Source organism: Umbelopsis ramanniana, assembly GCF_025399195.1.
Source record: "Umbelopsis ramanniana AG unplaced genomic scaffold K450scaffold_2, whole genome shotgun sequence".
Lineage (NCBI taxonomy): Eukaryota > Fungi > Mucoromycota > Umbelopsidomycetes > Umbelopsidales > Umbelopsidaceae > Umbelopsis > Umbelopsis ramanniana.
In genome coordinates, this window is record NW_026252088.1 from 698,765 (window position 1) to 718,643 (window position 19,879).

General features: G+C 44.1%; 9 protein-coding genes across 9 annotated transcripts; 1 reads left to right on the plus strand and 8 right to left on the minus strand.

The window, feature by feature from the left end:
* Positions 1–986: 986 nt before the first annotated feature.
* K450DRAFT_161751 (uncharacterized protein) lies at positions 987–1,355 on the minus strand (the record flags this gene model as incomplete). Its single annotated transcript, XM_051584022.1, has 1 exon — positions 987–1,355. A coding segment is annotated over one exon (369 nt), but the record flags the coding sequence as incomplete, so codon positions are not given.
* A 3,393-nt stretch (positions 1,356–4,748) lies between these two features.
* Positions 4,749–6,643, minus strand: K450DRAFT_182421 (uncharacterized protein). The gene is made up of 6 exons (XM_051584392.1): positions 6,495–6,643; positions 6,370–6,410; positions 6,180–6,300; positions 5,458–6,114; positions 5,111–5,380; positions 4,749–5,048 (listed from the first exon to the last, which is right to left on the minus strand). The coding sequence occupies exons 1-6, from the start codon at positions 6,588–6,590 to the stop codon at positions 4,893–4,895; spliced, it is 1,341 nt and encodes a 446-aa protein (XP_051449403.1). The 5' UTR covers positions 6,591–6,643; the 3' UTR covers positions 4,749–4,892.
* A 329-nt stretch (positions 6,644–6,972) lies between these two features.
* On the minus strand, positions 6,973–9,667 carry K450DRAFT_219685 (uncharacterized protein). Its single transcript, XM_051585406.1, has 7 exons — positions 9,113–9,667; positions 8,854–9,047; positions 8,504–8,792; positions 8,150–8,428; positions 7,913–8,076; positions 7,328–7,835; positions 6,973–7,257 (listed from the first exon to the last, which is right to left on the minus strand). Exons 1-7 carry the CDS (start codon positions 9,497–9,499, stop codon positions 6,988–6,990), a joined length of 2,091 nt encoding a protein of 696 aa, XP_051449404.1. The 5' UTR covers positions 9,500–9,667; the 3' UTR covers positions 6,973–6,987.
* Positions 9,579–10,540, minus strand: K450DRAFT_219692 (uncharacterized protein). Its single transcript, XM_051585407.1, has 5 exons — positions 10,465–10,540; positions 10,274–10,383; positions 10,038–10,187; positions 9,840–9,962; positions 9,579–9,767 (listed from the first exon to the last, which is right to left on the minus strand). Exons 1-5 carry the CDS (start codon positions 10,498–10,500, stop codon positions 9,659–9,661), a joined length of 528 nt encoding a protein of 175 aa, XP_051449405.1. The 5' UTR covers positions 10,501–10,540; the 3' UTR covers positions 9,579–9,658.
* Positions 10,541–10,713: 173 nt separating this feature from the next.
* Positions 10,714–12,462, minus strand: K450DRAFT_182427 (uncharacterized protein). Its single transcript, XM_051584393.1, has 2 exons — positions 12,269–12,462; positions 10,714–12,202 (listed from the first exon to the last, which is right to left on the minus strand). The coding sequence occupies exons 1-2, from the start codon at positions 12,401–12,403 to the stop codon at positions 10,934–10,936; spliced, it is 1,404 nt and encodes a 467-aa protein (XP_051449406.1). The 5' UTR covers positions 12,404–12,462; the 3' UTR covers positions 10,714–10,933.
* Positions 12,463–12,477: 15 nt separating this feature from the next.
* K450DRAFT_219700 (uncharacterized protein) lies at positions 12,478–15,325 on the minus strand. Its single transcript, XM_051585408.1, has 8 exons — positions 15,238–15,325; positions 15,036–15,155; positions 14,701–14,971; positions 13,900–14,636; positions 13,774–13,826; positions 13,330–13,680; positions 13,141–13,261; positions 12,478–13,075 (listed from the first exon to the last, which is right to left on the minus strand). The coding sequence occupies exons 1-8, from the start codon at positions 15,260–15,262 to the stop codon at positions 12,729–12,731; spliced, it is 2,025 nt and encodes a 674-aa protein (XP_051449407.1). The 5' UTR covers positions 15,263–15,325; the 3' UTR covers positions 12,478–12,728.
* A 232-nt stretch (positions 15,326–15,557) lies between these two features.
* Positions 15,558–15,851, minus strand: K450DRAFT_219703 (uncharacterized protein). Its single transcript, XM_051585409.1, has one exon. It carries the CDS (start codon positions 15,840–15,842, stop codon positions 15,588–15,590), a length of 255 nt encoding a protein of 84 aa, XP_051449408.1. The 5' UTR covers positions 15,843–15,851; the 3' UTR covers positions 15,558–15,587.
* Positions 15,852–16,448: 597 nt separating this feature from the next.
* Positions 16,449–18,843, plus strand: K450DRAFT_219705 (uncharacterized protein). Its single transcript, XM_051585410.1, has 3 exons — positions 16,449–17,517; positions 17,615–18,439; positions 18,657–18,843. Exons 1-3 carry the CDS (start codon positions 16,691–16,693, stop codon positions 18,748–18,750), a joined length of 1,746 nt encoding a protein of 581 aa, XP_051449409.1. The 5' UTR covers positions 16,449–16,690; the 3' UTR covers positions 18,751–18,843.
* A 1-nt stretch (position 18,844) lies between these two features.
* On the minus strand, positions 18,845–19,562 carry K450DRAFT_219708 (uncharacterized protein). Its single transcript, XM_051585411.1, has 5 exons — positions 19,517–19,562; positions 19,340–19,444; positions 19,162–19,245; positions 19,061–19,098; positions 18,845–18,995 (listed from the first exon to the last, which is right to left on the minus strand). Exons 1-5 carry the CDS (start codon positions 19,517–19,519, stop codon positions 18,962–18,964), a joined length of 264 nt encoding a protein of 87 aa, XP_051449410.1. The 5' UTR covers positions 19,520–19,562; the 3' UTR covers positions 18,845–18,961.
* Between the last annotated feature and the right edge of the window lie 317 nt (positions 19,563–19,879).

Below are 19,879 nucleotides of genomic sequence, written 5' to 3' on the forward strand. Positions count from 1 at the left end.
TTTTGCTCATACTCTCCAAGGACATCTGAAAAAACATCTTCATCAAGACGAGTTGACGATCTGCGGCATACGATTATAGCATCAATGAAACGAATATATGGATGGGTGCCTTTATGCCATGTTGGAACGGACCAAGAGGTATTTTTTGAAGGGATCTGAACAATCAATCGACCTTGTTCTCGAATGACACCTGTCATCTTGTCAAAGTGAGACGCCCACTCTGGAGGTTTTTTGTTGGAGCATCCTTCTATCTTCAACATAAAGAAATGATTGGATGTGAATAATCTGGCATCAAAGCAGGTGAGCAACGACTGGACTATTTCTATAGCACGGTCGCTGATAGACATTGTTCGTAACAGCGTCAATGACTGTAGTAATGAAAATTTTCCTGCTAAATCATCCTGCCCATCCTGTTCATCTATATTTGGCAAGCTATCCAGCTGAAGGAACTTCCAAGGTGGAAATCCATAACCATATTTGTGTTTGATTTGCAGTAGCATTTCCTCATCACAATGGTTGTCTTTTTGAGATAGTTTGCATAATTTTTCTGAGTATTGGAGGAACTGCTTATGACATACTTCTTTGGTACGGCAAATCTTACCTTCGTGATTTCTATTTGAATTGCCTTTACATTCCTCAAAAACATCGCTGGATAAATCAATTCCTCCTCTATAGTCATCTGCCAATGAGGATGATACATTTAACTTTGTCTTTATCTCGCTTGATAACCGATTAGAGGATTCGATTAATGTTTCTCGCAGTTCTGGAAACTTGCTAACCATTGTTTGACGTATATTATCATCAATATCAACACTAGCTTCAATCAGCAACTTCATGATTGCGGCCATCCGGCTATTGTAATAGTAACCGCTTTTACCATTGATTTCTTCAATAATAGTATGTGATGGACCTGAATCATCGTGCAAAAAGTCGACGGGAGCATCATGTTTCAGCAAAAGTCTGACCACATCAGGATTGAAACTCAACACTGCATAATACAATGGGGTAAGGTTTAGATGGTTTTCGGAATTGACGATTGCACCGTGCTCAATCAACATAGCACATTCTTCTGTGAGGCCCCAGGACGCTGCCACATGTAATGCTGTTTGACCGCTGCTGTCTTTGGCATTTACATCAGCATTGCGCTTCACCAATAATGATACCAAATCAGTTTTCTTCTCGTAAATTGAAATATGTAGAGCTGTTCTTCCGTCTTGAAGTGTCTTTGCGTTAATGTCGATATTACTCTCAATCAAGAGATTTGCTAGTTCAAAAAAGTCTTTTTCTACTGCAATGTGTAACGCTGTTTCACCTGCACGATTCTTGGCATTAACGTCGAGTCCACGTTCAAGTAGTATAGCCACTCCTTTACAAACTCCACTTCTAGCCATGTAGTGAAGAACGGTTTCCTCATTATTGTCGGTCAAGTGCATATTGCAGCCACAATTTAACAGTATGAGCACTGCTTCAATTTGGCCCTTCGATGCATGATAATGTAGCACGGTGATATTTACCCTTTCTTTGCTTCTGGCATCTATGCGAGCTCCACGATGAATTAACATAGAGATCGATTCCGGATGAGCGCCAGCTAAGAAGATTGATGATAGCCAGTCATCATCGCACGACTCAATATCCGCATCCATGTCCAAAAGACGTGATATCAGATTAGTGTTTCCTTGTAGTGAAGCTCTTTGCAATGCTGCATTCAGGTGGTATGCTCTTTCTTCGGTCTTTTCTATTTTATCTAATGCTCTTTCAACCAGCTTGACTTGTCCAGCATTTGTAGCAAGGTATAGCACTGACAGGTCATCATCATCTGCCGTTCCATCCGTCGCGCCCAAAGAAACTAGTCGATATACCATATCGATATGCCCTTGCAGAATAGCGCATTGAATCGGGGTGTTGCCATCTTTGTTTTTAGCACCGATATACGCACCATTCTCGAGCAAGACAGTCAAAGCGTGGAAACAGTTGAATGATGCGGCAAGATGGAGTGCAGTATCACCATGAGCTGTTGTAGCTTCAATCATGACATCTCTTTTTAATAGAAATTCTAGAACAGCCAGATTGTCATCTTTAGCCGACCAATGCAAAGCCGTAAGAGAGTTGTTGTCAGCAGCTTCTATGTTGGCACCTTTGCTGATCAATAGAGAAAGAACTTGTAGATGTGAGCATTTTGCAGCAATTAGGAAAGGAGTCTGGCCATCGCTATCCACTGCTTCAACATTAGCACCATGGTCTAAGAGAAGATGAATCATTCCTATATCGCCAATTTCTGATAGCTGAGCTAGAAGGGTTTTACCTCCTTCAGATCTTTCATCTACATTTGCATGTCTGCTAAGGAGCTGAGACACTATTTCGTTATATCCGTTTACTGCAGCTTTGTAAAGTGTGTTTCTTGAGCGGCCATCTTTTTCATCAAAAGCAGCATCGTGATCGAGGAGTAATTTTACTACTTCCATGTGTCCATTTTCAGTAGCGTAGAGGAGTGCAGTTTCCGAATTTTCAGTTTTGGCATCAATCATGGCCCCATGTTTGAGCAGCAGCTGTACTGCTTCTTTATGTCCATGCTCAGCAGCTTGAATAAGTGCAGTACCCAAAAATGGCACTTCGACATCAACAATGGCCCCATGTTTGAGCAGCAGCTGTATAACTTCCTTGTGCCCGTTCTCAGCAGCCTGAATAAGTGCAGTACCCAAAGAAGGCACTTTGGCATCCAAAATGGCCCCACATTTGAGCAGCAGCTGTACAACTTGTTTGTGTCCGTTCTTAGCAGCCTGAATGAGTGCAGTTCCCAAATATATGTTCTTGACATCAACAATGGCACCATGCTCGAGCAGCAGCTGTACAACTTCTTTGTGTCCGTTCTTAGCAGCCTGAGTGAGTGCAGTACCCGAAAATGGCACATCATCATCCATGAGTGGAGATTCCGTAAATGGCACTTCGACATCAGCAATGGCACCACGTTCGAGCAGCAGCTGTACAACTTCTTTGTGTCCGTTCTTAGCAGCCTGAATGAGTGCAGTTCCCAAATTTATATTATTGACATCAACAATAGCACCATGATCGAGCAGCAGCTGTACAACTTCTTTGTGTCCATTTAGAGCAGCCTGTGTGAGTGCAGTACCGAACAATGGTATCTCTTCATCAAAACTGACTTGAGTAATCGTAAACGTGACTTCGACATCAACAATGGCACCATGTTTGAGCAGCAGCTGTACAACTTCAATGTGCCCGTTTCCAGCAGCATAATGCAGTGCATTTTCCGAATAGAAATTTTCAGCATTGATATTGGCATCATGTTCAAGTAGCAGGCGTATCACTTCTTTGTGCCCCTTCGCAGCAGCGCGGTGGAGCGCAGATTCCGAATATTGAGATTTGCTATCAGCAATGGCACCATATTCGAACAGAATTCGTATTACATCTTCGTGTCCATTGAAAGCAGCCAGTTGGAGAGCGTTTTCCGAAAATTGATTTTCGGCGTCAACAATGGCACCATGTTCGAGCAGCAGCTGCACTACTTCTCTATGTCCATTTTCAGCAGCGCGATGGAGTGCAGTTTCCGAAAAGGACCTTTCGGCACCAACAACGAAATTTCTCTCAATCAGCAGCTGTACCAATTCTTTATGTCCATTTAGAGCAGCTCGGTAGAGGACAGTATCCGAACCCCAATAATGATGCATTGAACTAACCATGGCACTATGTTTAGACAGATGTACTACTATTATGTTTCTTTTCTTAGAAAATTGGTACAGTATATTTTTCAGATCTTGAGTTTTGGCATCAACAATGGCTCCATGTTCGAGCAGTAGTCGCACTACTTTTTCGTGTCCATTGGAAGCAGACCGGTGGAGTGCAGTTTCCGAAGTTTCATTTTTGGCATCAGCAAAGGCACCATATTCAAGCAGAAGCTGTACTACTTCTTTGTGACCATCGCTCGCAGCCAGATGAAGTGGAGTATCCAGTAGTTCATCTTCTGCATCGACAGCCGCTTTATGCTCGAGTAGCAGCTGTACTACTTCAGTGTGTCCATTGCCTGCAGCCAGGTGAAGTGGAGTACGTAGCATGTCACCATTTGCATCGACAGCCGCGTCCTGCAGAAGCAGGCGTTTTACTTCTTCACAATCTCCATCGCCTGCAGCCAGGTGAAGTGGCGAAACCTTCTGTTCATCTTCCGGACCATCGTTGTCATCATATTTCAACATAGACATGGCCCCATGTAAGTCCCCATCACTTTCTGTATTGAACTGTGGAAACCGCACATCTTTGTCCTGTAGTTCATCTTTTTTCAGGTCGAGATCAAAAGGCGTTTCGTCCATTGGCAAAATACGAAATGGAAAGAAAGGCAAGGTCTTGTTGCCTGAGGGCTTAGCCGTTAGCTATAAAGATTTTTGTGCAACAAAAATAGAGTCATTTGACTGTATCACCATCATAACTTTGCGAACTAAAGTGAAAAAGGAGGAAAACGGCCTGCAACCTTCGATTACTTATATCTCAAGAAGGATCTGAATCGTCAGTAGTTACGGTCGTAAGTTATTCAAATGCTATTCAGGTTAGAACATGGACGATTGCTTGTTGATGCTATCTCTAACGCAACACTCATGGGAGTCCTAATAACATGTTCCACCCTTTTTTACTCTACATAACCTCTCCAAAGTTGGGCCCAGAAGTCATACAAATCCTACTACTCTGATACATTCTCCAGCTTCATGTCGTTCAAATCCAATGGTTCAATGGCTTCGAGATGTGAGGATCAGAACCATTTCTTTAATCGTCTATTGCATATTCATTAAAATCCTCTTCGCAATACTATAGTACACATAACGCAAAACCCGATGGTGTAAACCACTGATTATATTCTACTCTACTCTACCATACTCTACATCACCGCATTACTGGCTTGCTTCCTCCATTGGGTGATCATCCTCATCCTTTTTCTCATAGTTCTCCAGCTTCATGTCGTTCAGACCCAATGATTCGTTGGTTTCGAAATCACGTTCGTAAGTCTCAGTCATCATTTCCGGATCGTCATCGGGAGCGTAGAGGTTCTAAAGGTACGCTGTTAATACACCATCATCGCTACTTTTCCTTTCGACCATTGATAACTTACTTGGAGATAGGAGTTGGACAAAGGATCGTTCAAGATCAAAGTACAAGGCAGGTGTTCGCCATCGGCAACTTGCTGCAGCTTGTCGAGGAAAGTCTTCCATCGTGTGCGGCTTTCTTCTGATGCAGAGTCACCCTGCAAGAATGGAGCTCTTTGATCCAGCTCCTCGTGGACTTGACGAAGCAATCCTTCAACAGTTGTGAATCGGCCACCAAGGGTACCAGGAGTCAACTCGAGATTAATCTCAGGAATGCTCAAACCACAGGTTTCGGACTAGAAAATAGAAACGGTAACCATAAGGAACTAGCTCGGTGCAGGTAACCGCTATTTGACAGCTAAAATTTACAAACCTTCAATATATCACGGGAAAGATCATCCGCATCAGTCATGTTAAGAGTGATACGCTTGCCCAAGGGAGAAATAGCACCTCCAGCCTTGACCTCATTGCTCTTGTATCCACAGTGTTGGCAGTTAGTAGCCATGATAATGACTTCCTTGAAGTGAGGAATGTCAAGGACGTGCATGTTGGTTTCACTGGGACGGCTACAGTGAGAGCAGTTGGAGGGGAATGACATAACCTCTGGAACTTCATCATCATCATTCTCCTCAGTAGGGTTATCAAGGTCTTCCTGAGCACGAAGTCCTAACTGGACGTCTTGCTCGGGAGTTCTCTGGTACCAGCGAACTTCGAGCTTGGGGTCTTGGGCAGGAAGGCAAAGGTTTTCAATGTATGAGTTGCCGGAAGGATCATCAATACGGACGGTGAAATGCTCGCTTCCATCCTTGTAGGCCTCCAATTTGTTAATGACAGCTTGGATCTGGTTGTAGAGGTTCTCGTCGACATGCTTGCGAACAGCTTGACTTTCATCCAAATCTTCAATAGCATTGGAGAGAATACCCTCGACGGTAGTCAAAAGTCCTCGCTTGCTGCTAGATGGGATTTCCAAATCCAATTCCAAGAATTTGACCGAGGCATAGTCAGACTTGACAAGTTGACGGTTCAAGTCCTGATTTGATGCAGATGAGTAAATTTGCCCAAAACCCAAATATCACATACATTCATTCAACTCACCTCCTTGTTATCGATCTTACAAGTGACAGTGTGGCCCTTTTCAGCGATGGTACCAGCACTTTGGAGTTCATTGTTGCGGAAACCGCAGTGAGGGCACTCAAAGGCCATGACAATGACTTCCCTAATATGATGGTAAAACCTTGTCAGTTACGGCTTGTTTTGACTGTACCATTTCTGAATGTATACTTACTTGAAGTGAGGAATCTTGGTCAACAAAAGTCTAGTGGTGCCCTAAAATCGTAAAGACAATGGGTTAGTCATGAAGGAGCCGGGCATAAAGCAGATCTAATCTCAGCTAAAAGGTGATCAACTTACATTTTCATGACATTGCATGCACAAGCTTTCGATTTCGGAGGGGCGAGAGCTGTCACCGATATCAACAAAGATAGGCTCGTTGGCTGAATCAGACATGGCGTGTAGAAATACGAATTGGAAAAAAGTTCAAGCAGACGTTCGCCAGCCAAAATATAAAAAAAAAAGAGCAGTCTTTCGCTGAGTAACTTATAGCACGCCGGCGTTTGAATGCTTCTTTGTTGCCTGAACATTCTGGCAAACACCTTGACACCTTGATTCGACTCCGATGCCTCCCTCCATCACCGCTTGTTCATATTAATGATGTTGCCAAGGGAAACACGTACTAGAGGCAGAAAGCACCGTGAAAGCAACATAGGATATATCAAGAAAATATTTACTGTTGTCTTTAGCATTGATGAAAAAATATGATGTAGCTCTTTTTTTTGCGCATTTGACATTTGCTTTCTTTGTTTTTTTTGTTTAATAGGAAAAGAGAAAAAAAATGCTAGAAAGTTCATTTAAGAGCTTTGATATGTGATCGTGCGAAACTCAATGGGACTAGATGTGGAAGGTCTGCACGGCATATTGCTTGCATGGTGTTGGCGTCTAGGATCAACAAGAAGCTTGTGGCTCGTTGAGCGTCAAGCACAACACTGACTAGAATACCATCATCTTCATCCACAAGATCCTCCGGACCTCTTGCCGGGCGTGGAATGAAACTAGCCTCGCTAGGATAGCAGTATGGCTGAGACCAGGTGCCGACAATTTCCTTGGTGTTGAGATTCTACAAAGACAGAATGAATTAATAAATGCAATCATGGTGTAACGAGAGGTTGAACACGGAGGATACATACTGCTTTCACAATGCAGTTCCACATCTTGCCTTCAGTGTTGGAATCCCCAGTGGGTGCAACGCTAAGACCCCATACAAAGTTATATACATGACCTTTAACGGAGACATTCACTTGGGGAAGTTCGAGCGGGACAGGTAGAACAATCTCTTCTGCAGCTTTGGGAATGGCAGCTGCCCATCCGGAACTATGACTATCGCTCTCAATATCGGCTTCTTTGGGTGTGCTGACTCTACCCTTGATGAACGACCAAACGGAAGATGCGCGGTCACTAATGGTGGAACCAGCAGAAGAAACAGAGTTGTTGGCGAAAAATGAGATACTCTCTTCTTGAATATTTGCCAAGTAGAAACGACGAATTTCATGTTTGGCCAAATGAGTTGGGTTCATCGACTTGGGATCACGAAGGTTAGCTGTGGTCAATTGATGTGCAATGGTGTCATCAGAATAGCAGACAATGTCAAGGTGAATGCCGCCATTATCGTCTTCGAACGCATTGACATGATGGAACCTGGAACATGCACAGTGCGGTTTAGCAAACATATGGGGACGGGGTGAGCATGCATATAGAAGGGTTTTATCACTTACGCAAAGCAAGCATCAGCACGATAGGTTGCAACATGTTGCTGGCCCTCACGAGAAACGACATAGAACAGAGTAGGTTCAGCATTGTGGAAAGTGAAGGAATCCAAAATGCTTTCGTTCCATGCGAATTTTACGCCAGCCATCTGTGCGGTGAAAGGGAAGACGGCCTATTGAGATTCATAAAGGTGGGATAAGCAAACATGTCATTTACAAGTCCTATTATTCACTTCGATAGCTTACCAAGATGATGTAATGTGGAGTGATTGCAAACGAGTGGACATAGGAAGTGCTTGCAACCACACTAGCAATTAAAGTGCCTTTAGGGTCTCTATCTGAGAGTGAGAAGAAGTGGTACCGCGTAGATTGGTAGCCTACTTCCATAGTGTAGTTGATCCATTCTCCAGTAACAGCGTCGAATTGGGCATTAGGTGATGCACTGTAACCTCTGAAGGCAGGGTTAATTTCATTCCAGCACAGGACACGAGTAGGTTTTAGGTCGAAGGGGTCCAATTCTTGCAACTAGGGTTTTAAAAACCAAACAATGTGTCAGAGGGTACGCAACAGCCCAAGTTAGTTGACCTCAACTCTACTTACATGATTGGCATGGTTTTGTGCAAACAACTTTCCTTCTACACCAGGTATATAGGTGGATATACTAGCCGCGCAAGGCTCACAATCCGGTTTTGAAGCTTTGGTAGCAGATTTGAGAAATTTGACTAGAATCGTTTGATTTGAATCCGTTTTGAACAAGCCGGCGGGATGTGGTGGCGCATAACCATGACGATCTCTAATCTTCTCAACTAATCGCTTGCTGGTGAGTCGACTACGATAGGTGATAGTGTTGGTGCTGCCGTTGAAATCGAATCGGTTGACCAATGGAAGACTAGTTGTGACCGAATAAGTTATTCACTCAAATTTTCCACACGGTGACATATCAAACCTACCTGTCGAACCAGTGACCAAAGGTAAATGTAGAGGTGGCACTCTCAAGATGTCCATCAACTTCGATCTTACGAGTGAACTTGATGTCGTATGTGCCAGGACCAATAGTAAAATGTTCTCTTTGAAGCCATCCAGGGAGTTCACCGGAAACGGACAGTTCGGTGGCGTCAGGGTGATCTTTAGCGTTGACGAAGCCCTATGGTCATATGTCAGCAGTGTCAAAGTGTCAAATACTGCGTTGTATTTTGAGGAAATGCTTACCTCGGCATGGGTTGGGTCAGTAATGGTTCGTGGTTGTTCTTCAGCTTTCTGCTCGTAAGGGCTAGGGTCAGCCAAACTAATGCTAGGCAATTCTTCAGAGTATAGGACATCGTCTGCTTCGTCACCCCAGGGCTGCTCATCGTAAGCCGACATATCGGCATAGTCTATTTCAGCTTCGTGAGTAGGTGCAATAGATTCAATAGTAATTTCTTCGTTTGCAGCGTCATTGCCTAACAGATTAGTTTGCGATTCGGTGAAATTGGGGGATGGGTCGGTAGGCATCTTATCGTTTTCAGCGGAATCAATATCGTCGAGTACAGAAGACGTCAAAGGATCATGAATATCAGCTTCTTGAGCAGATTCTACACCGGGCTGATTTGCAGACATGGCGAGTGAGTGAGTGAGTGGCAAGACGCGGCGGCGGATTGAAGGGTGAAAGGGGTGGGGGCCCAGCTGGCTATAAATTTTCAATCTTGCCAAAATTGCCGAACTTCCATCATCATCATACACTTTGACCCACGTGTATTCTTTATTGCTATCTCAAACTTATTCTCTATGAATCAGCACAAAGAGTCCTAACACTCCTAACATCACATATTTGAGTTGTGGGTAGTCGTTCATTAATATCGTCACCATTCCAACATATGGCATGAAGCTAAAAGAAAGCAAAAAGTTCACTCAGTTCCAGTTAAACCACTACTCGCATGTCCCTTCTCCCTATGCTTACCCTCGAACTCTTCCAACCACATGTTCTTTGTTAATCCACATTTGTCGAGCGTTGTATAATCCACGATCATCTACGTTGTTATTGTCTCCTTTGGTCAGCAAAAATTGTTTGCCCGTCTTTGCTCTGAATGTGCGGGAACCAAAAATAACATTAGCGAAGCCAAGCCCAACCGAATGCAAGAAAAATGAGCAGTCTTACTCGTCGTGAAGCTTGATGACTCGATGTACGATTGGAATATCTCGATGTGGAATTTGGAAAACACATATATCGCCAACTTGGACAGGTTGGCTAGCTGGGTTGGCAAGAAGTAAAAGGTCGCCACGGTGGAAAGCTGGTTCCATACTTCCACTGTGTTCAAATGCGCATGGATATCGGTTATTCTGTCCAATCAAGGGCAACGGAGAAGGATTGATAGCCAAATAACAACAACTAACCTCAACACTACAACAATGGGGCTTTCGCTATTTGTGGCCAAGGCGAGACCTTTCCAGATCATCAGTGCCGATGTAAGGACCATTAGTATATTGAGCACCTGAAGCGCGACCTACAAGAACGCAGTAAGGGGAAAAGCGGTTAATACTGGAAACGTCGCCCATATCGTCCATTACTATCTTGTAGACGGCACCTGTCTCTTGTTTAGTCGTCGTAGCTCTTCAAACATGGTGCTTTGATTGGGGTATTTGGATCGAACAGAGATGCAAGATTGTTAACAACTTGCCGACTGACACGTACTGAAATTCGTCCACGTCGGCGTTCCAAAAGAATTCATCCCAAGGGCTCAGTTTACTACCATTCTCACTTGATATCACAGCTGCTTTTTGCGTAGTTGAATACTTTTATATAATTACATGGTATAGATTCAATGTAAACTACAAAGACAATGAACCGACCCAGTCTGTAAGATGTGTCTACGTACAAGGAGAAAGTCTAGGTGCGAATGGTACAATATGGGGCGGGTGAAAAAAAAGGTGAGGAATGAAAAAAAAATGGGCAAAAGGAAAATAACTTTTTGTTGAAAAAAGCGTCGTGTGGATTTTAGGGAAAACTGCACATCGCGCCTCTACTTAGCACATTGCTAGAGCAATGCGTGTACTTTAGTACTGAACGGTAGCCTTGATCTTGGTGGGATCAAAACCAGGCATGGGGAAGCTGCGAGCGAAAGCAAGGACTTCCTTCTTAAGCTGAGCAATGTCTTCGTTACCGTCGAGAGCAGCAACGAAATCCTTCATCATCTTGGATCCAGCCTTCTCTTGGACAGCAATAGCGATCTGGACAGTGCGGTGAAGGAACTCAGCAACCTTGACAAAGTCCTCTTCCTTGAAAGAACGGGAAGTCAAAGCGGAGGAACCGAGACGGACACCACCGGGAGTGACAGCAGACTTGTCACCAGCAATGGAGTTCTTGTTGATGGTGATGTGAGCCATGTCGCAGATGCGTTCGACCTTGGAACCAGTGAGCTTCTGGGGCTTAAGATCCCAGAGAACCAAATGATTGTCAGTACCGTCAGTAGCGAGCTTGTAGCCGTGGCTCTTGAGGGTTTCAGCCAAAGCGCTGGAGTTAGCACGGACTTGCTTAGCATATTGCTTGAATTCAGGGGAAGCAGCTTGCTTCAAGGCAACAGCAATGGCAGCAATGGTGTTGTTGTGGGGTCCACCCTGGCAAGAGGGGAAGACAGCTTGGTTGACACGGTTCTCAAGATCATCACCCTTATCGCGACGGAAGAAGATCAAACCAGCACGGGGACCACGGAGAGTCTTGTGGGTGGTGGTGGTAACAACATCGCAGAAGTCGAAAGGAGAAGCAGCCTCAGAGGTAGCAACGAGACCAGAGATGTGAGCCATATCGCACATGACATAAGCACCGTGTTGGTCAGCGATCTTGCGGAAACGAGCATAGTCCCATTCACGGGGGTAGGCGGAACCACCGCAAATCAAAAGCTTGGGGCGGAAGAGAGCAGCGTTCTCCTCAAGACGGTTGTAGTCAATATAACCGGTGGTTTGGTCAACCTGGTAAGGCATGGAGGCGAAGTAGATGGAAGAAGATGAGATCTTCTTCTTGTTGGTTTGGTAACCGTGGGTCAAATGGCCACCGGAGGGCAAGTCCAAACCCATAAGACGGTCCTGGGGTTGGATGAGAGCAGTCAAGGCAGCAAAGTTGGCAGTGCTTCCAGAGTAGGGCTGGACGTTGACACCCCATTGTTCAGGGTTCAAGCCAAAGGCAGCCAAGGCACGCTTGCGGCAAAGGTTCTCGAGCTCATCAATGTGCTCGTTACCTCCGTAGTAGCGGGCACCGGGAAGACCTTCAGAGTACTTGTTGGTCAAAGCAGTACCATTGGCCTCAATGGTAGCTTGAGAAGTGAAGTTCTGAAAGGAAATTCAACTTAGTTATATTATTCAGCTGACGGGTTGGGGTTCGTCCCTTTAGCTTACCTCAGAAGCAATCAACTCAAGACCGGACCATTGTCTGTACTTTTCATTTTCAACAATATCAAAGACTTCCTTGTCTTCTTGCTCAAGAGGAGTGTGAAGAACAGTGTTCCAGGGATCAATGGGATGGACAGACATGTCTGTTGGTTTTAAAAAGCGATAAAGCTGGGGTAGAAGTGGGAGGTGAAGAAGTGCTTTGTTGACCTCGAGTTGAAAAATTTATATTCAGCGGTGTTGACCAGATCTCAAATTTTGAAAAAAGGTGTGTCACAGCTAACCAATCACATTCTAGAAATTGAAAACGATAATCTGACACTTTCGACAAGTGCTTTAAAAAAAAAAAATTTTTTTTTTAGGGCTTTCAAAGGGTAAATTGATCTGCCAAGCTAATCGATTGTATTCAATAATAAAAAAACAATCAATGAAAGCTACAATGTGCTGTATGGATGGGATATAAGGTGTGCTAGTGAACGCTAATTTGTGGTCGATGAGTTGCTACCTTCTCGATAGCTTCAATGGCATCGGACACTTTCTTGTGTGTATGATCACGACCAACAAACTCCAATAGACCAGACCGAATAAATAGCTCGAGAGCATTGTCTCTTAGCTTAACAAAATAAACCTCTACTCCACGACTACGGTAGGAAGCAACGATCTCATATAGAATTTGAACAGCACTGGCATCAATTTCAGGCATATTGCTGACGTCGAAAATGATGAACGATCTGTCCCGAAGGCGAGGGTTTTCAGATGGATGAATAGACATATCTCCAAACACCTCCAATCGTCGTAGTCTGTCCTTCAATTGCCCTGCATGATACGGAAAGTGAGTCGGCTAATCAATCGATGATCAAATGCGTCCATATCCTCCTTACCGGTGTTCGCAAAAAAGAGCGGTTCTTCAATGCGGACAATCAGGACATCTTCGACATGTTCAATAAAGTCAGGTCCGTCCTTAATTGGCCGAAACTTGTTATGGGTTCCCTTGACTCGGCCCTAGCGAAAAGAAAAAAACCAGTTAGGCAGTCATCCCGATTTACACCGAGATCTAAACACACACTTACCATGATAGTGATGCGCGGGTAGCTGGTTTCCTTGACAGTAAGCAGCAACGACAAGGAGACCGCTAGAAGAGTGCCGAATTCCAATGAGATAACAACAGTGGCGAGGAAAGTAAGACAAAACAAAGTGATATCTCGCCATGCTCCGATCTTGAACATGAAGTGGATATCCTCTGGAGCTTCAAACAGGATATAGAGGACGGCAATGAAAATGACTGAACTCAACACTGCCTTTGGCAAATAGTATAAATAAGGAAGCAGGAACAAGATGGCCAGCAAGGCAATGATACCAGTGATCAAACCCGCCATTTGAGTGCGTGCACCTGCTCTATCATTGATTTTGCTTCGAGCAACCTAGAGAAAAAAAGGTGGTGCCATGGAACGGATATAGCGGATATTAACGTCTGTTCTGAGAATGAATGCTCAAGATACGAAACTTGTTCTTACCGATCCAAATGCGGGGATTCCCTGGAAGAGACCGCCCATAATGTTGGCAGCGCCTATGAAACAAGACATGGGCTTGTTTAACAACGAGAGAGACTACGTATTTCATATACGTGAATAGAAACTTACCCATTGCGACTAATTCTCGGTTAGCGCTAACAGTGTAGTTGTGTTTGCTAGAGTAAGTTTTGGAGATAACAATGGATTCGACAAAACCAATCATAGAGATCAAGCCGGCGGTCAGAGCAATGTCTTTGAAATGCTTGCGATGCGGGATCTCGGGAATAGATGGTAATGGTATACCACCACCTTTGATGTCACCAAGCACTTGAAGACCCTCGAGATCCCAGCGAAAGATACCAGTAAGAATAATGGATGCCACGACAACCAAAAGAACTTCAGGAAGCAATTGCAACCAGCGAGCAGAAGGGAATTTAGCCTTGATGACTCTGGCTCCAAACAAGACGATACATGCTATAGCGGATGTAGCCGCAGTCAGAACATGCAATTGTGTAATGTTCTCAGCCAAGAATATAAGTCGATCAATGGTGGAGGATGCTTCGGATATGCCCCATTCTTCACTAAGCTGAACCAATCCCAATAAAGTAATACTTTGTTGCACCATGACGACGATGGCAACAGCAGTGATGAAACCGCGAAGCAAGGCTCGACTCATCAAACTGTCCAAGAAACCGAGGCGGAAGATGCCGAGCAAAAATGTGAAGATTCCGACAAAGAGCGTCAACAAGCAGGAAAGCGCCAAGGCACTTTTCAGCGGATCTTCATCATCTTCCATATGTTGTTGCTGTGCAATGGCCGAACCCACCAACATAGATAGTGATGCCTCCGGACCCATAGATAATTGTCTGTAAGCGAGGGCATGAGATATTGGATCAGAGGTTTGCCTGGCTTTGCTAGAGACCAACTTACCGAGACATACCAAATAGGGCATAGGTGATAGCGGGAAACGCAATGGCATAAAGTCCGTGGACGGCCTCTAATTTACACAATGCAGTAGCGTATGAAAGAGCTTGTGGAATCATCAAGCAAGATAAAGTTAGGCCGGCTAGTAAATCGCCTGTAAACAGGTGGAAGCTGTAAGAGGGCATCCACTGCAGGGCAGGAAAGTAATATTTTGTTCTTGTTCTGAACGTTGTCCAAAAATCTTTCGGAGCCTCGTCTCTTGGCCGGATGGACGGAACTAGAAGGGGACAGGGAGTGAGTGGACGTGTGGTGAGGGATGGTTATACAACATGCATACTTACGTGGTGACGCCGTAGCGTATCTCGGGTATAAATCTTCTCCAAGCAGGTGAGACGTTTCGTGAATACGAGCTTCTACAACGCTCTCGTCGTCGCTGTCTTCGATATCTATTGTCGGTGTACCTGGAGGATTGTGGAGTGTTAAACTTTTAAGGCTCAATAGGTCAAGGCGAAGAATGCTATAAGAATTATCTGATTTGCTTACTACTATGTGTTCTAGATTCGGACATGTTTAGTAATGCGAATAAATCCCGCTTGTAATGAAGGAGGATGCCAATGATGCACGTTGTTTGCTCTAAAGGTTTTTAATTTTTCGTTTTTTAAGCGGCGTTTACTTTTTTCCACCTTCTTTGGGAGAATAATGTCTCATTTGTTGAACAAACTTCCCTCGAGATATTTAAATTTATAAATTTAAGACAACACAGCAAAACGCTGCATTCAATGAAACTGACTATCTTACATGACTAAACGAGACTACACTATGCTATGCTACACTATGCTATGCTACAATAAGCTATCTACCTATGTCGATATTATATGCTGGATCAGCTTGGCCTAGTCGCTGATCTTCTCGCCAATCTTCTTAAGCATACGAGGGCTCCACCATGAAGGAATGCCTTGGATGAGAAGTTCCTCGCTCACTTCCTTCACAATCTTCTTTCCCTTTTTGTGGTGACGGTGTTTATGTTCATGTTCATGCTCATGTTTGTGTGACGGAGGAACGTTGACTGGTGGCTGATGTCCAGCAAAGAAATTGAAGATGTAAGTGGGTTGACCGCACGAACAATGAGAAGCTGCTGGAGTACCCATTATTTGAATGATCTACGTAAACAAGCACCTTTTGGTCGAATGGTAAGATAGGTATTTATATGCTTTCAACTTGACTTGGCAGACGATCAAGGTGTGATCACTTATGGTAGCCACAAGGTCAGTGGCAAACCTCACGTCTTGCAGCAGCAAACCAAAAAATTTGAGATATTCACTCCGCAGCCTGCGCTCCAACCCCCCCCCCAAAAAAAAAGCAGTAATTTTGAATATCTGAATATTTCAATAAGATCTACTCTAAACAAACCCTATAGACTTTTCATAAACTATGTTTAAGATCAAATTTGAATGGTTCAGCTCTCAAATTGTTGTATATGTCATAGTAGAACAGCCTGCATGACCAGAGCTGATTTCAAATTATCCATTACCATTTCTAGAAGGTGGCATACCGAGGGAGTTGCTGGCAAAAAGTAGAAAGTGAATGAAGCGATTTAAAGGAATAGCGTCATACTCCCAAATTAAGTAGAAGCTTCCGTGTTGGAAAAGTGTCTTCCATGGACAGATCTTGTGCGACCGTTTTCAAGTGGTAGGTCAAGCTACGGCTGTCCATACCTCAATTTCCTTTCACGGTAAACTGGCCGACGGGCCATGACTCCGTTGGGCAGCTTCTTAGATGCTATGGAGAGGGTTTTGAAGGTTATTAAGATGTGACATGATGGATGTGGGATGGTTTAGTATGGCCTTCTATGTGTATATTAGCATTGAGAGTGCATGGGATAGAAAAATGTTGCAGTCCACTCTGGAGGTGACGAAGGGCTTTTGAATCTCCGCACGCACTGCCCTTGTTGTTGCCTCCGTCTCTTCACGCCATTCCTTTCTTTCTTCAGTCTTTAATGTCAACGTTCATGGATCTTTGCACACCAGAGGACATTTCTCCTCCAGCAACGCCACCAAATACCTACTTTGCTCGTCCAGCGCAACGTCTCCGCTCTTCGTACATTGACCCTTCCTTTGGTGATAATCCAACCCAGTTGGCCACCGTGCTTGATGACCAGCAATTGGACTACATTCGAAAAGTCAAGACCATCTTTCAGCAGTTGACACCTGAACAAAAGCAATTTTTTCTTTATGAAATCATCAACTGCTGTGATAGTCAACAACTGACATTTGTCAGTGACATTATTGCTCCCAAACTCAAGATTGACTTCCTCAAGGAGCTCCCAATAGAAATATCCCTACATATTCTCTCCTTCATAGACGATCCCAGGACCCTAGGAAGAGCCGCTAGTGTTTCTACCTTCTGGAATTCCTTACTGAAAGACGAAACTACCTGGAAAACACTTTGTCTTAAACATCAATATCGCCGTAGAAACTCCTCGATCAGTGGGGTTGCACTTTTGGGTCCACCTGTTCGCCGGCTAAACTTCTCGTACAGAGAATACTTCAAACGAAAATACAATATAGAAGCAGCCTGGGCTCAAGGTGGTAAAGTCAAGACTTGTTTTGATAGTCTGGACTCCGGCTTAGTCACCAGTTTGCAATTTGATGACGAGGTGATCGTTGTTGGCTGCGATAACCACAAGATCGAGGTATTCAATACCACCACTGGAAAGAACATCAGTACATTAGAAGGCCATGAAGGTGGTGTTTGGGCACTACAATTTAAAGGCGGTGAAAAGCATGATCCTGAGCGCTTGTTAGTGTCAGGTGGCTGTGACAGGTAGGAAACATCATTTTCTGTTTTCCCACTATTTGATTTGTCCATCAAAAACAAACAAAAAAAAATAATTAACTGGACCTCAATTTGTTTTTTATAGGGACGTACGTGTATGGGACCTCAACAAAGGCACTCTAAAGCATGTATTACGCGGCCATACTTCCACTGTTCGCTGCCTCAAAATGCGTGACAAACGGATTGCTGTCACCGGCTCTCGAGATACCACTTTAAGAGTCTGGGATTTACAACGAGGAACCATGCGCCATGTCCTCCTTGGCCATCAAGCCAGCGTTCGATGCCTGGATGTTCATGAAAACTTGGTCGTATCTGGATCATACGATAGCACTGCACGAGTTTGGGATATCAATACTGGTCGGTGTCTACATGTCCTTACCGGCCACTACTCCCAAATTTATGCCATTGCATTTGACGGATCAAGAGTCATCACTGGTTCACTGGATTCAAATATCCGAGTATGGAGTGCGGAGACTGGCCAATGCCTAGCTACCTTACATGGACATACATCTCTGGTCGGACAACTTCAACTGAGTGGCTCTACACTCGTTAGTGGTGGTTCGGATGGTTGTCTAAGAGTCTGGGATTTGGATAACTACGAATGCGTTCACCAAATATCAGCTCATGACAACTCGGTTACCTGCCTACAATTTGACGATAAGCGAATGATGAGTGGTGGTAACGATGGTCGAGTGAAACTTTGGGATGTTAAAACCGGCCGACTGATTCGATACTTTACCCAACCGGCAAAAACCATTTGGAAATTACAATTTACAGATACACGGGCTGTGGTTGTCATGCAGCGACGAAGAAATAGTAACCCAGAAGAAGGTCGCACCGCCATGGAGATACACGATTTCGATATCGGTGATGTTCCCGAACTCAACCCAAGTATTAACTGCATAGAAACCGATGAGGATGCCATCATGCAAAGTTCCTCATAATATGTTACATGAACCTATTGACACTTCACATACTGATAATTGATATCATTCACCAATGTAAATTTTTTCCTCTCTCTCTTTTCCATACTTTGGGTCCATCCACACTGGAGTCAGTCTGGCTACTTTTCTATCTCTTTTATCTTTCTCTTACCAGTGGTTGGTTTCAACATTTTCAGACCATCTATTTTCATTCTTACTATTTCCTTTCTCCTCCTCAACCCATTGTATGAACGTGTCCATGTTCCATAGCGTAGGCCACCTGTCGTCGGGTTTGTAGACAAAATACATCTACTTGTACATGATACTACAATTCACATTGTTATGACTTTTTGCATGGCTTGGCTCGGTGCGAGCGAAATCAACTCCAAAACACAAAAGGGATCTCCGGATAATTTCAAGCAAAAAAAAACGAAAGAATATATTTGTTTAGGGGTTGCATCAGTCTATGTGCGTGGTTGAGTTGCATTATTAGAACAAATCGTCGACCACTAATGGTTTCTTGGTTTCTCCAAATTCCAAACACTAGAAGAATGCAAGTCATGTTAAGAAAAGGACAAGGTTGCAGCCAAATGGTCGAAAGTACTTACCTGTTGATGGAGAATTCAGGTGGTGCAACGGGATTTACCTAGAAGGGAGAATGTTAGATGGAAGCTGCTAATAAGATCAAGAGGCTGAATAGCACACATACAGATTGTCCACGGATGGATCCAGTGAGACGTCTATCGCGCTCCATCATTTGGGATTCCCAGTAATCGAGGCCGTATCTTGCAGGCTATCACAGAAAAAAGTGAAAATGGTCAGCGGAATGGTCAGAACGGCATTCATCAGTGGCCATTAAGGCGATTATACAGTTCAAGGATGCGAACCTTCTTGTCGTTGGTGTAATATTTGACAGCACTGAGACCAGAACCAGTCAAGGTGAAGAAGGTTGCAATGACAGCAAATGGTATAACAGCTTCAATTGGAACAGGCTGGAAGTGTGGAAAATCAGTTAGAGACGCATGGTGTTAAGCTGGAATAGGTCATGGAGGTCGTTCGCTCACCATTTGATGTTGACTGAGGTAGTGAATGGCAATGTTGCTGTTCTGTACACAGTTTACCTTGAGCTCGAATGCCGACGTCATCAAAATTTTGGGATTTCGAGCCATCGTTCGCCCGCCCGCCCTGCCAAAAATCAACCCCAGATCACTCGGTGGTCTAGAGGCAAAACACGGCAGCTACAGAGGGTGTGAAATGAGGTAATTCGTCGTTTGTATACATCCTATTCATAAATTCAATCCTAGCGCACATGAAAAGCCTTGTTAAGCGCAAATCTGTTCAGACCTGTCAGTTACAATCTCATGATATGCTGGGTACAACGGTAGAAACATAGTGTGTGGCCATCAAATCAACTTATTTAGTTTTAT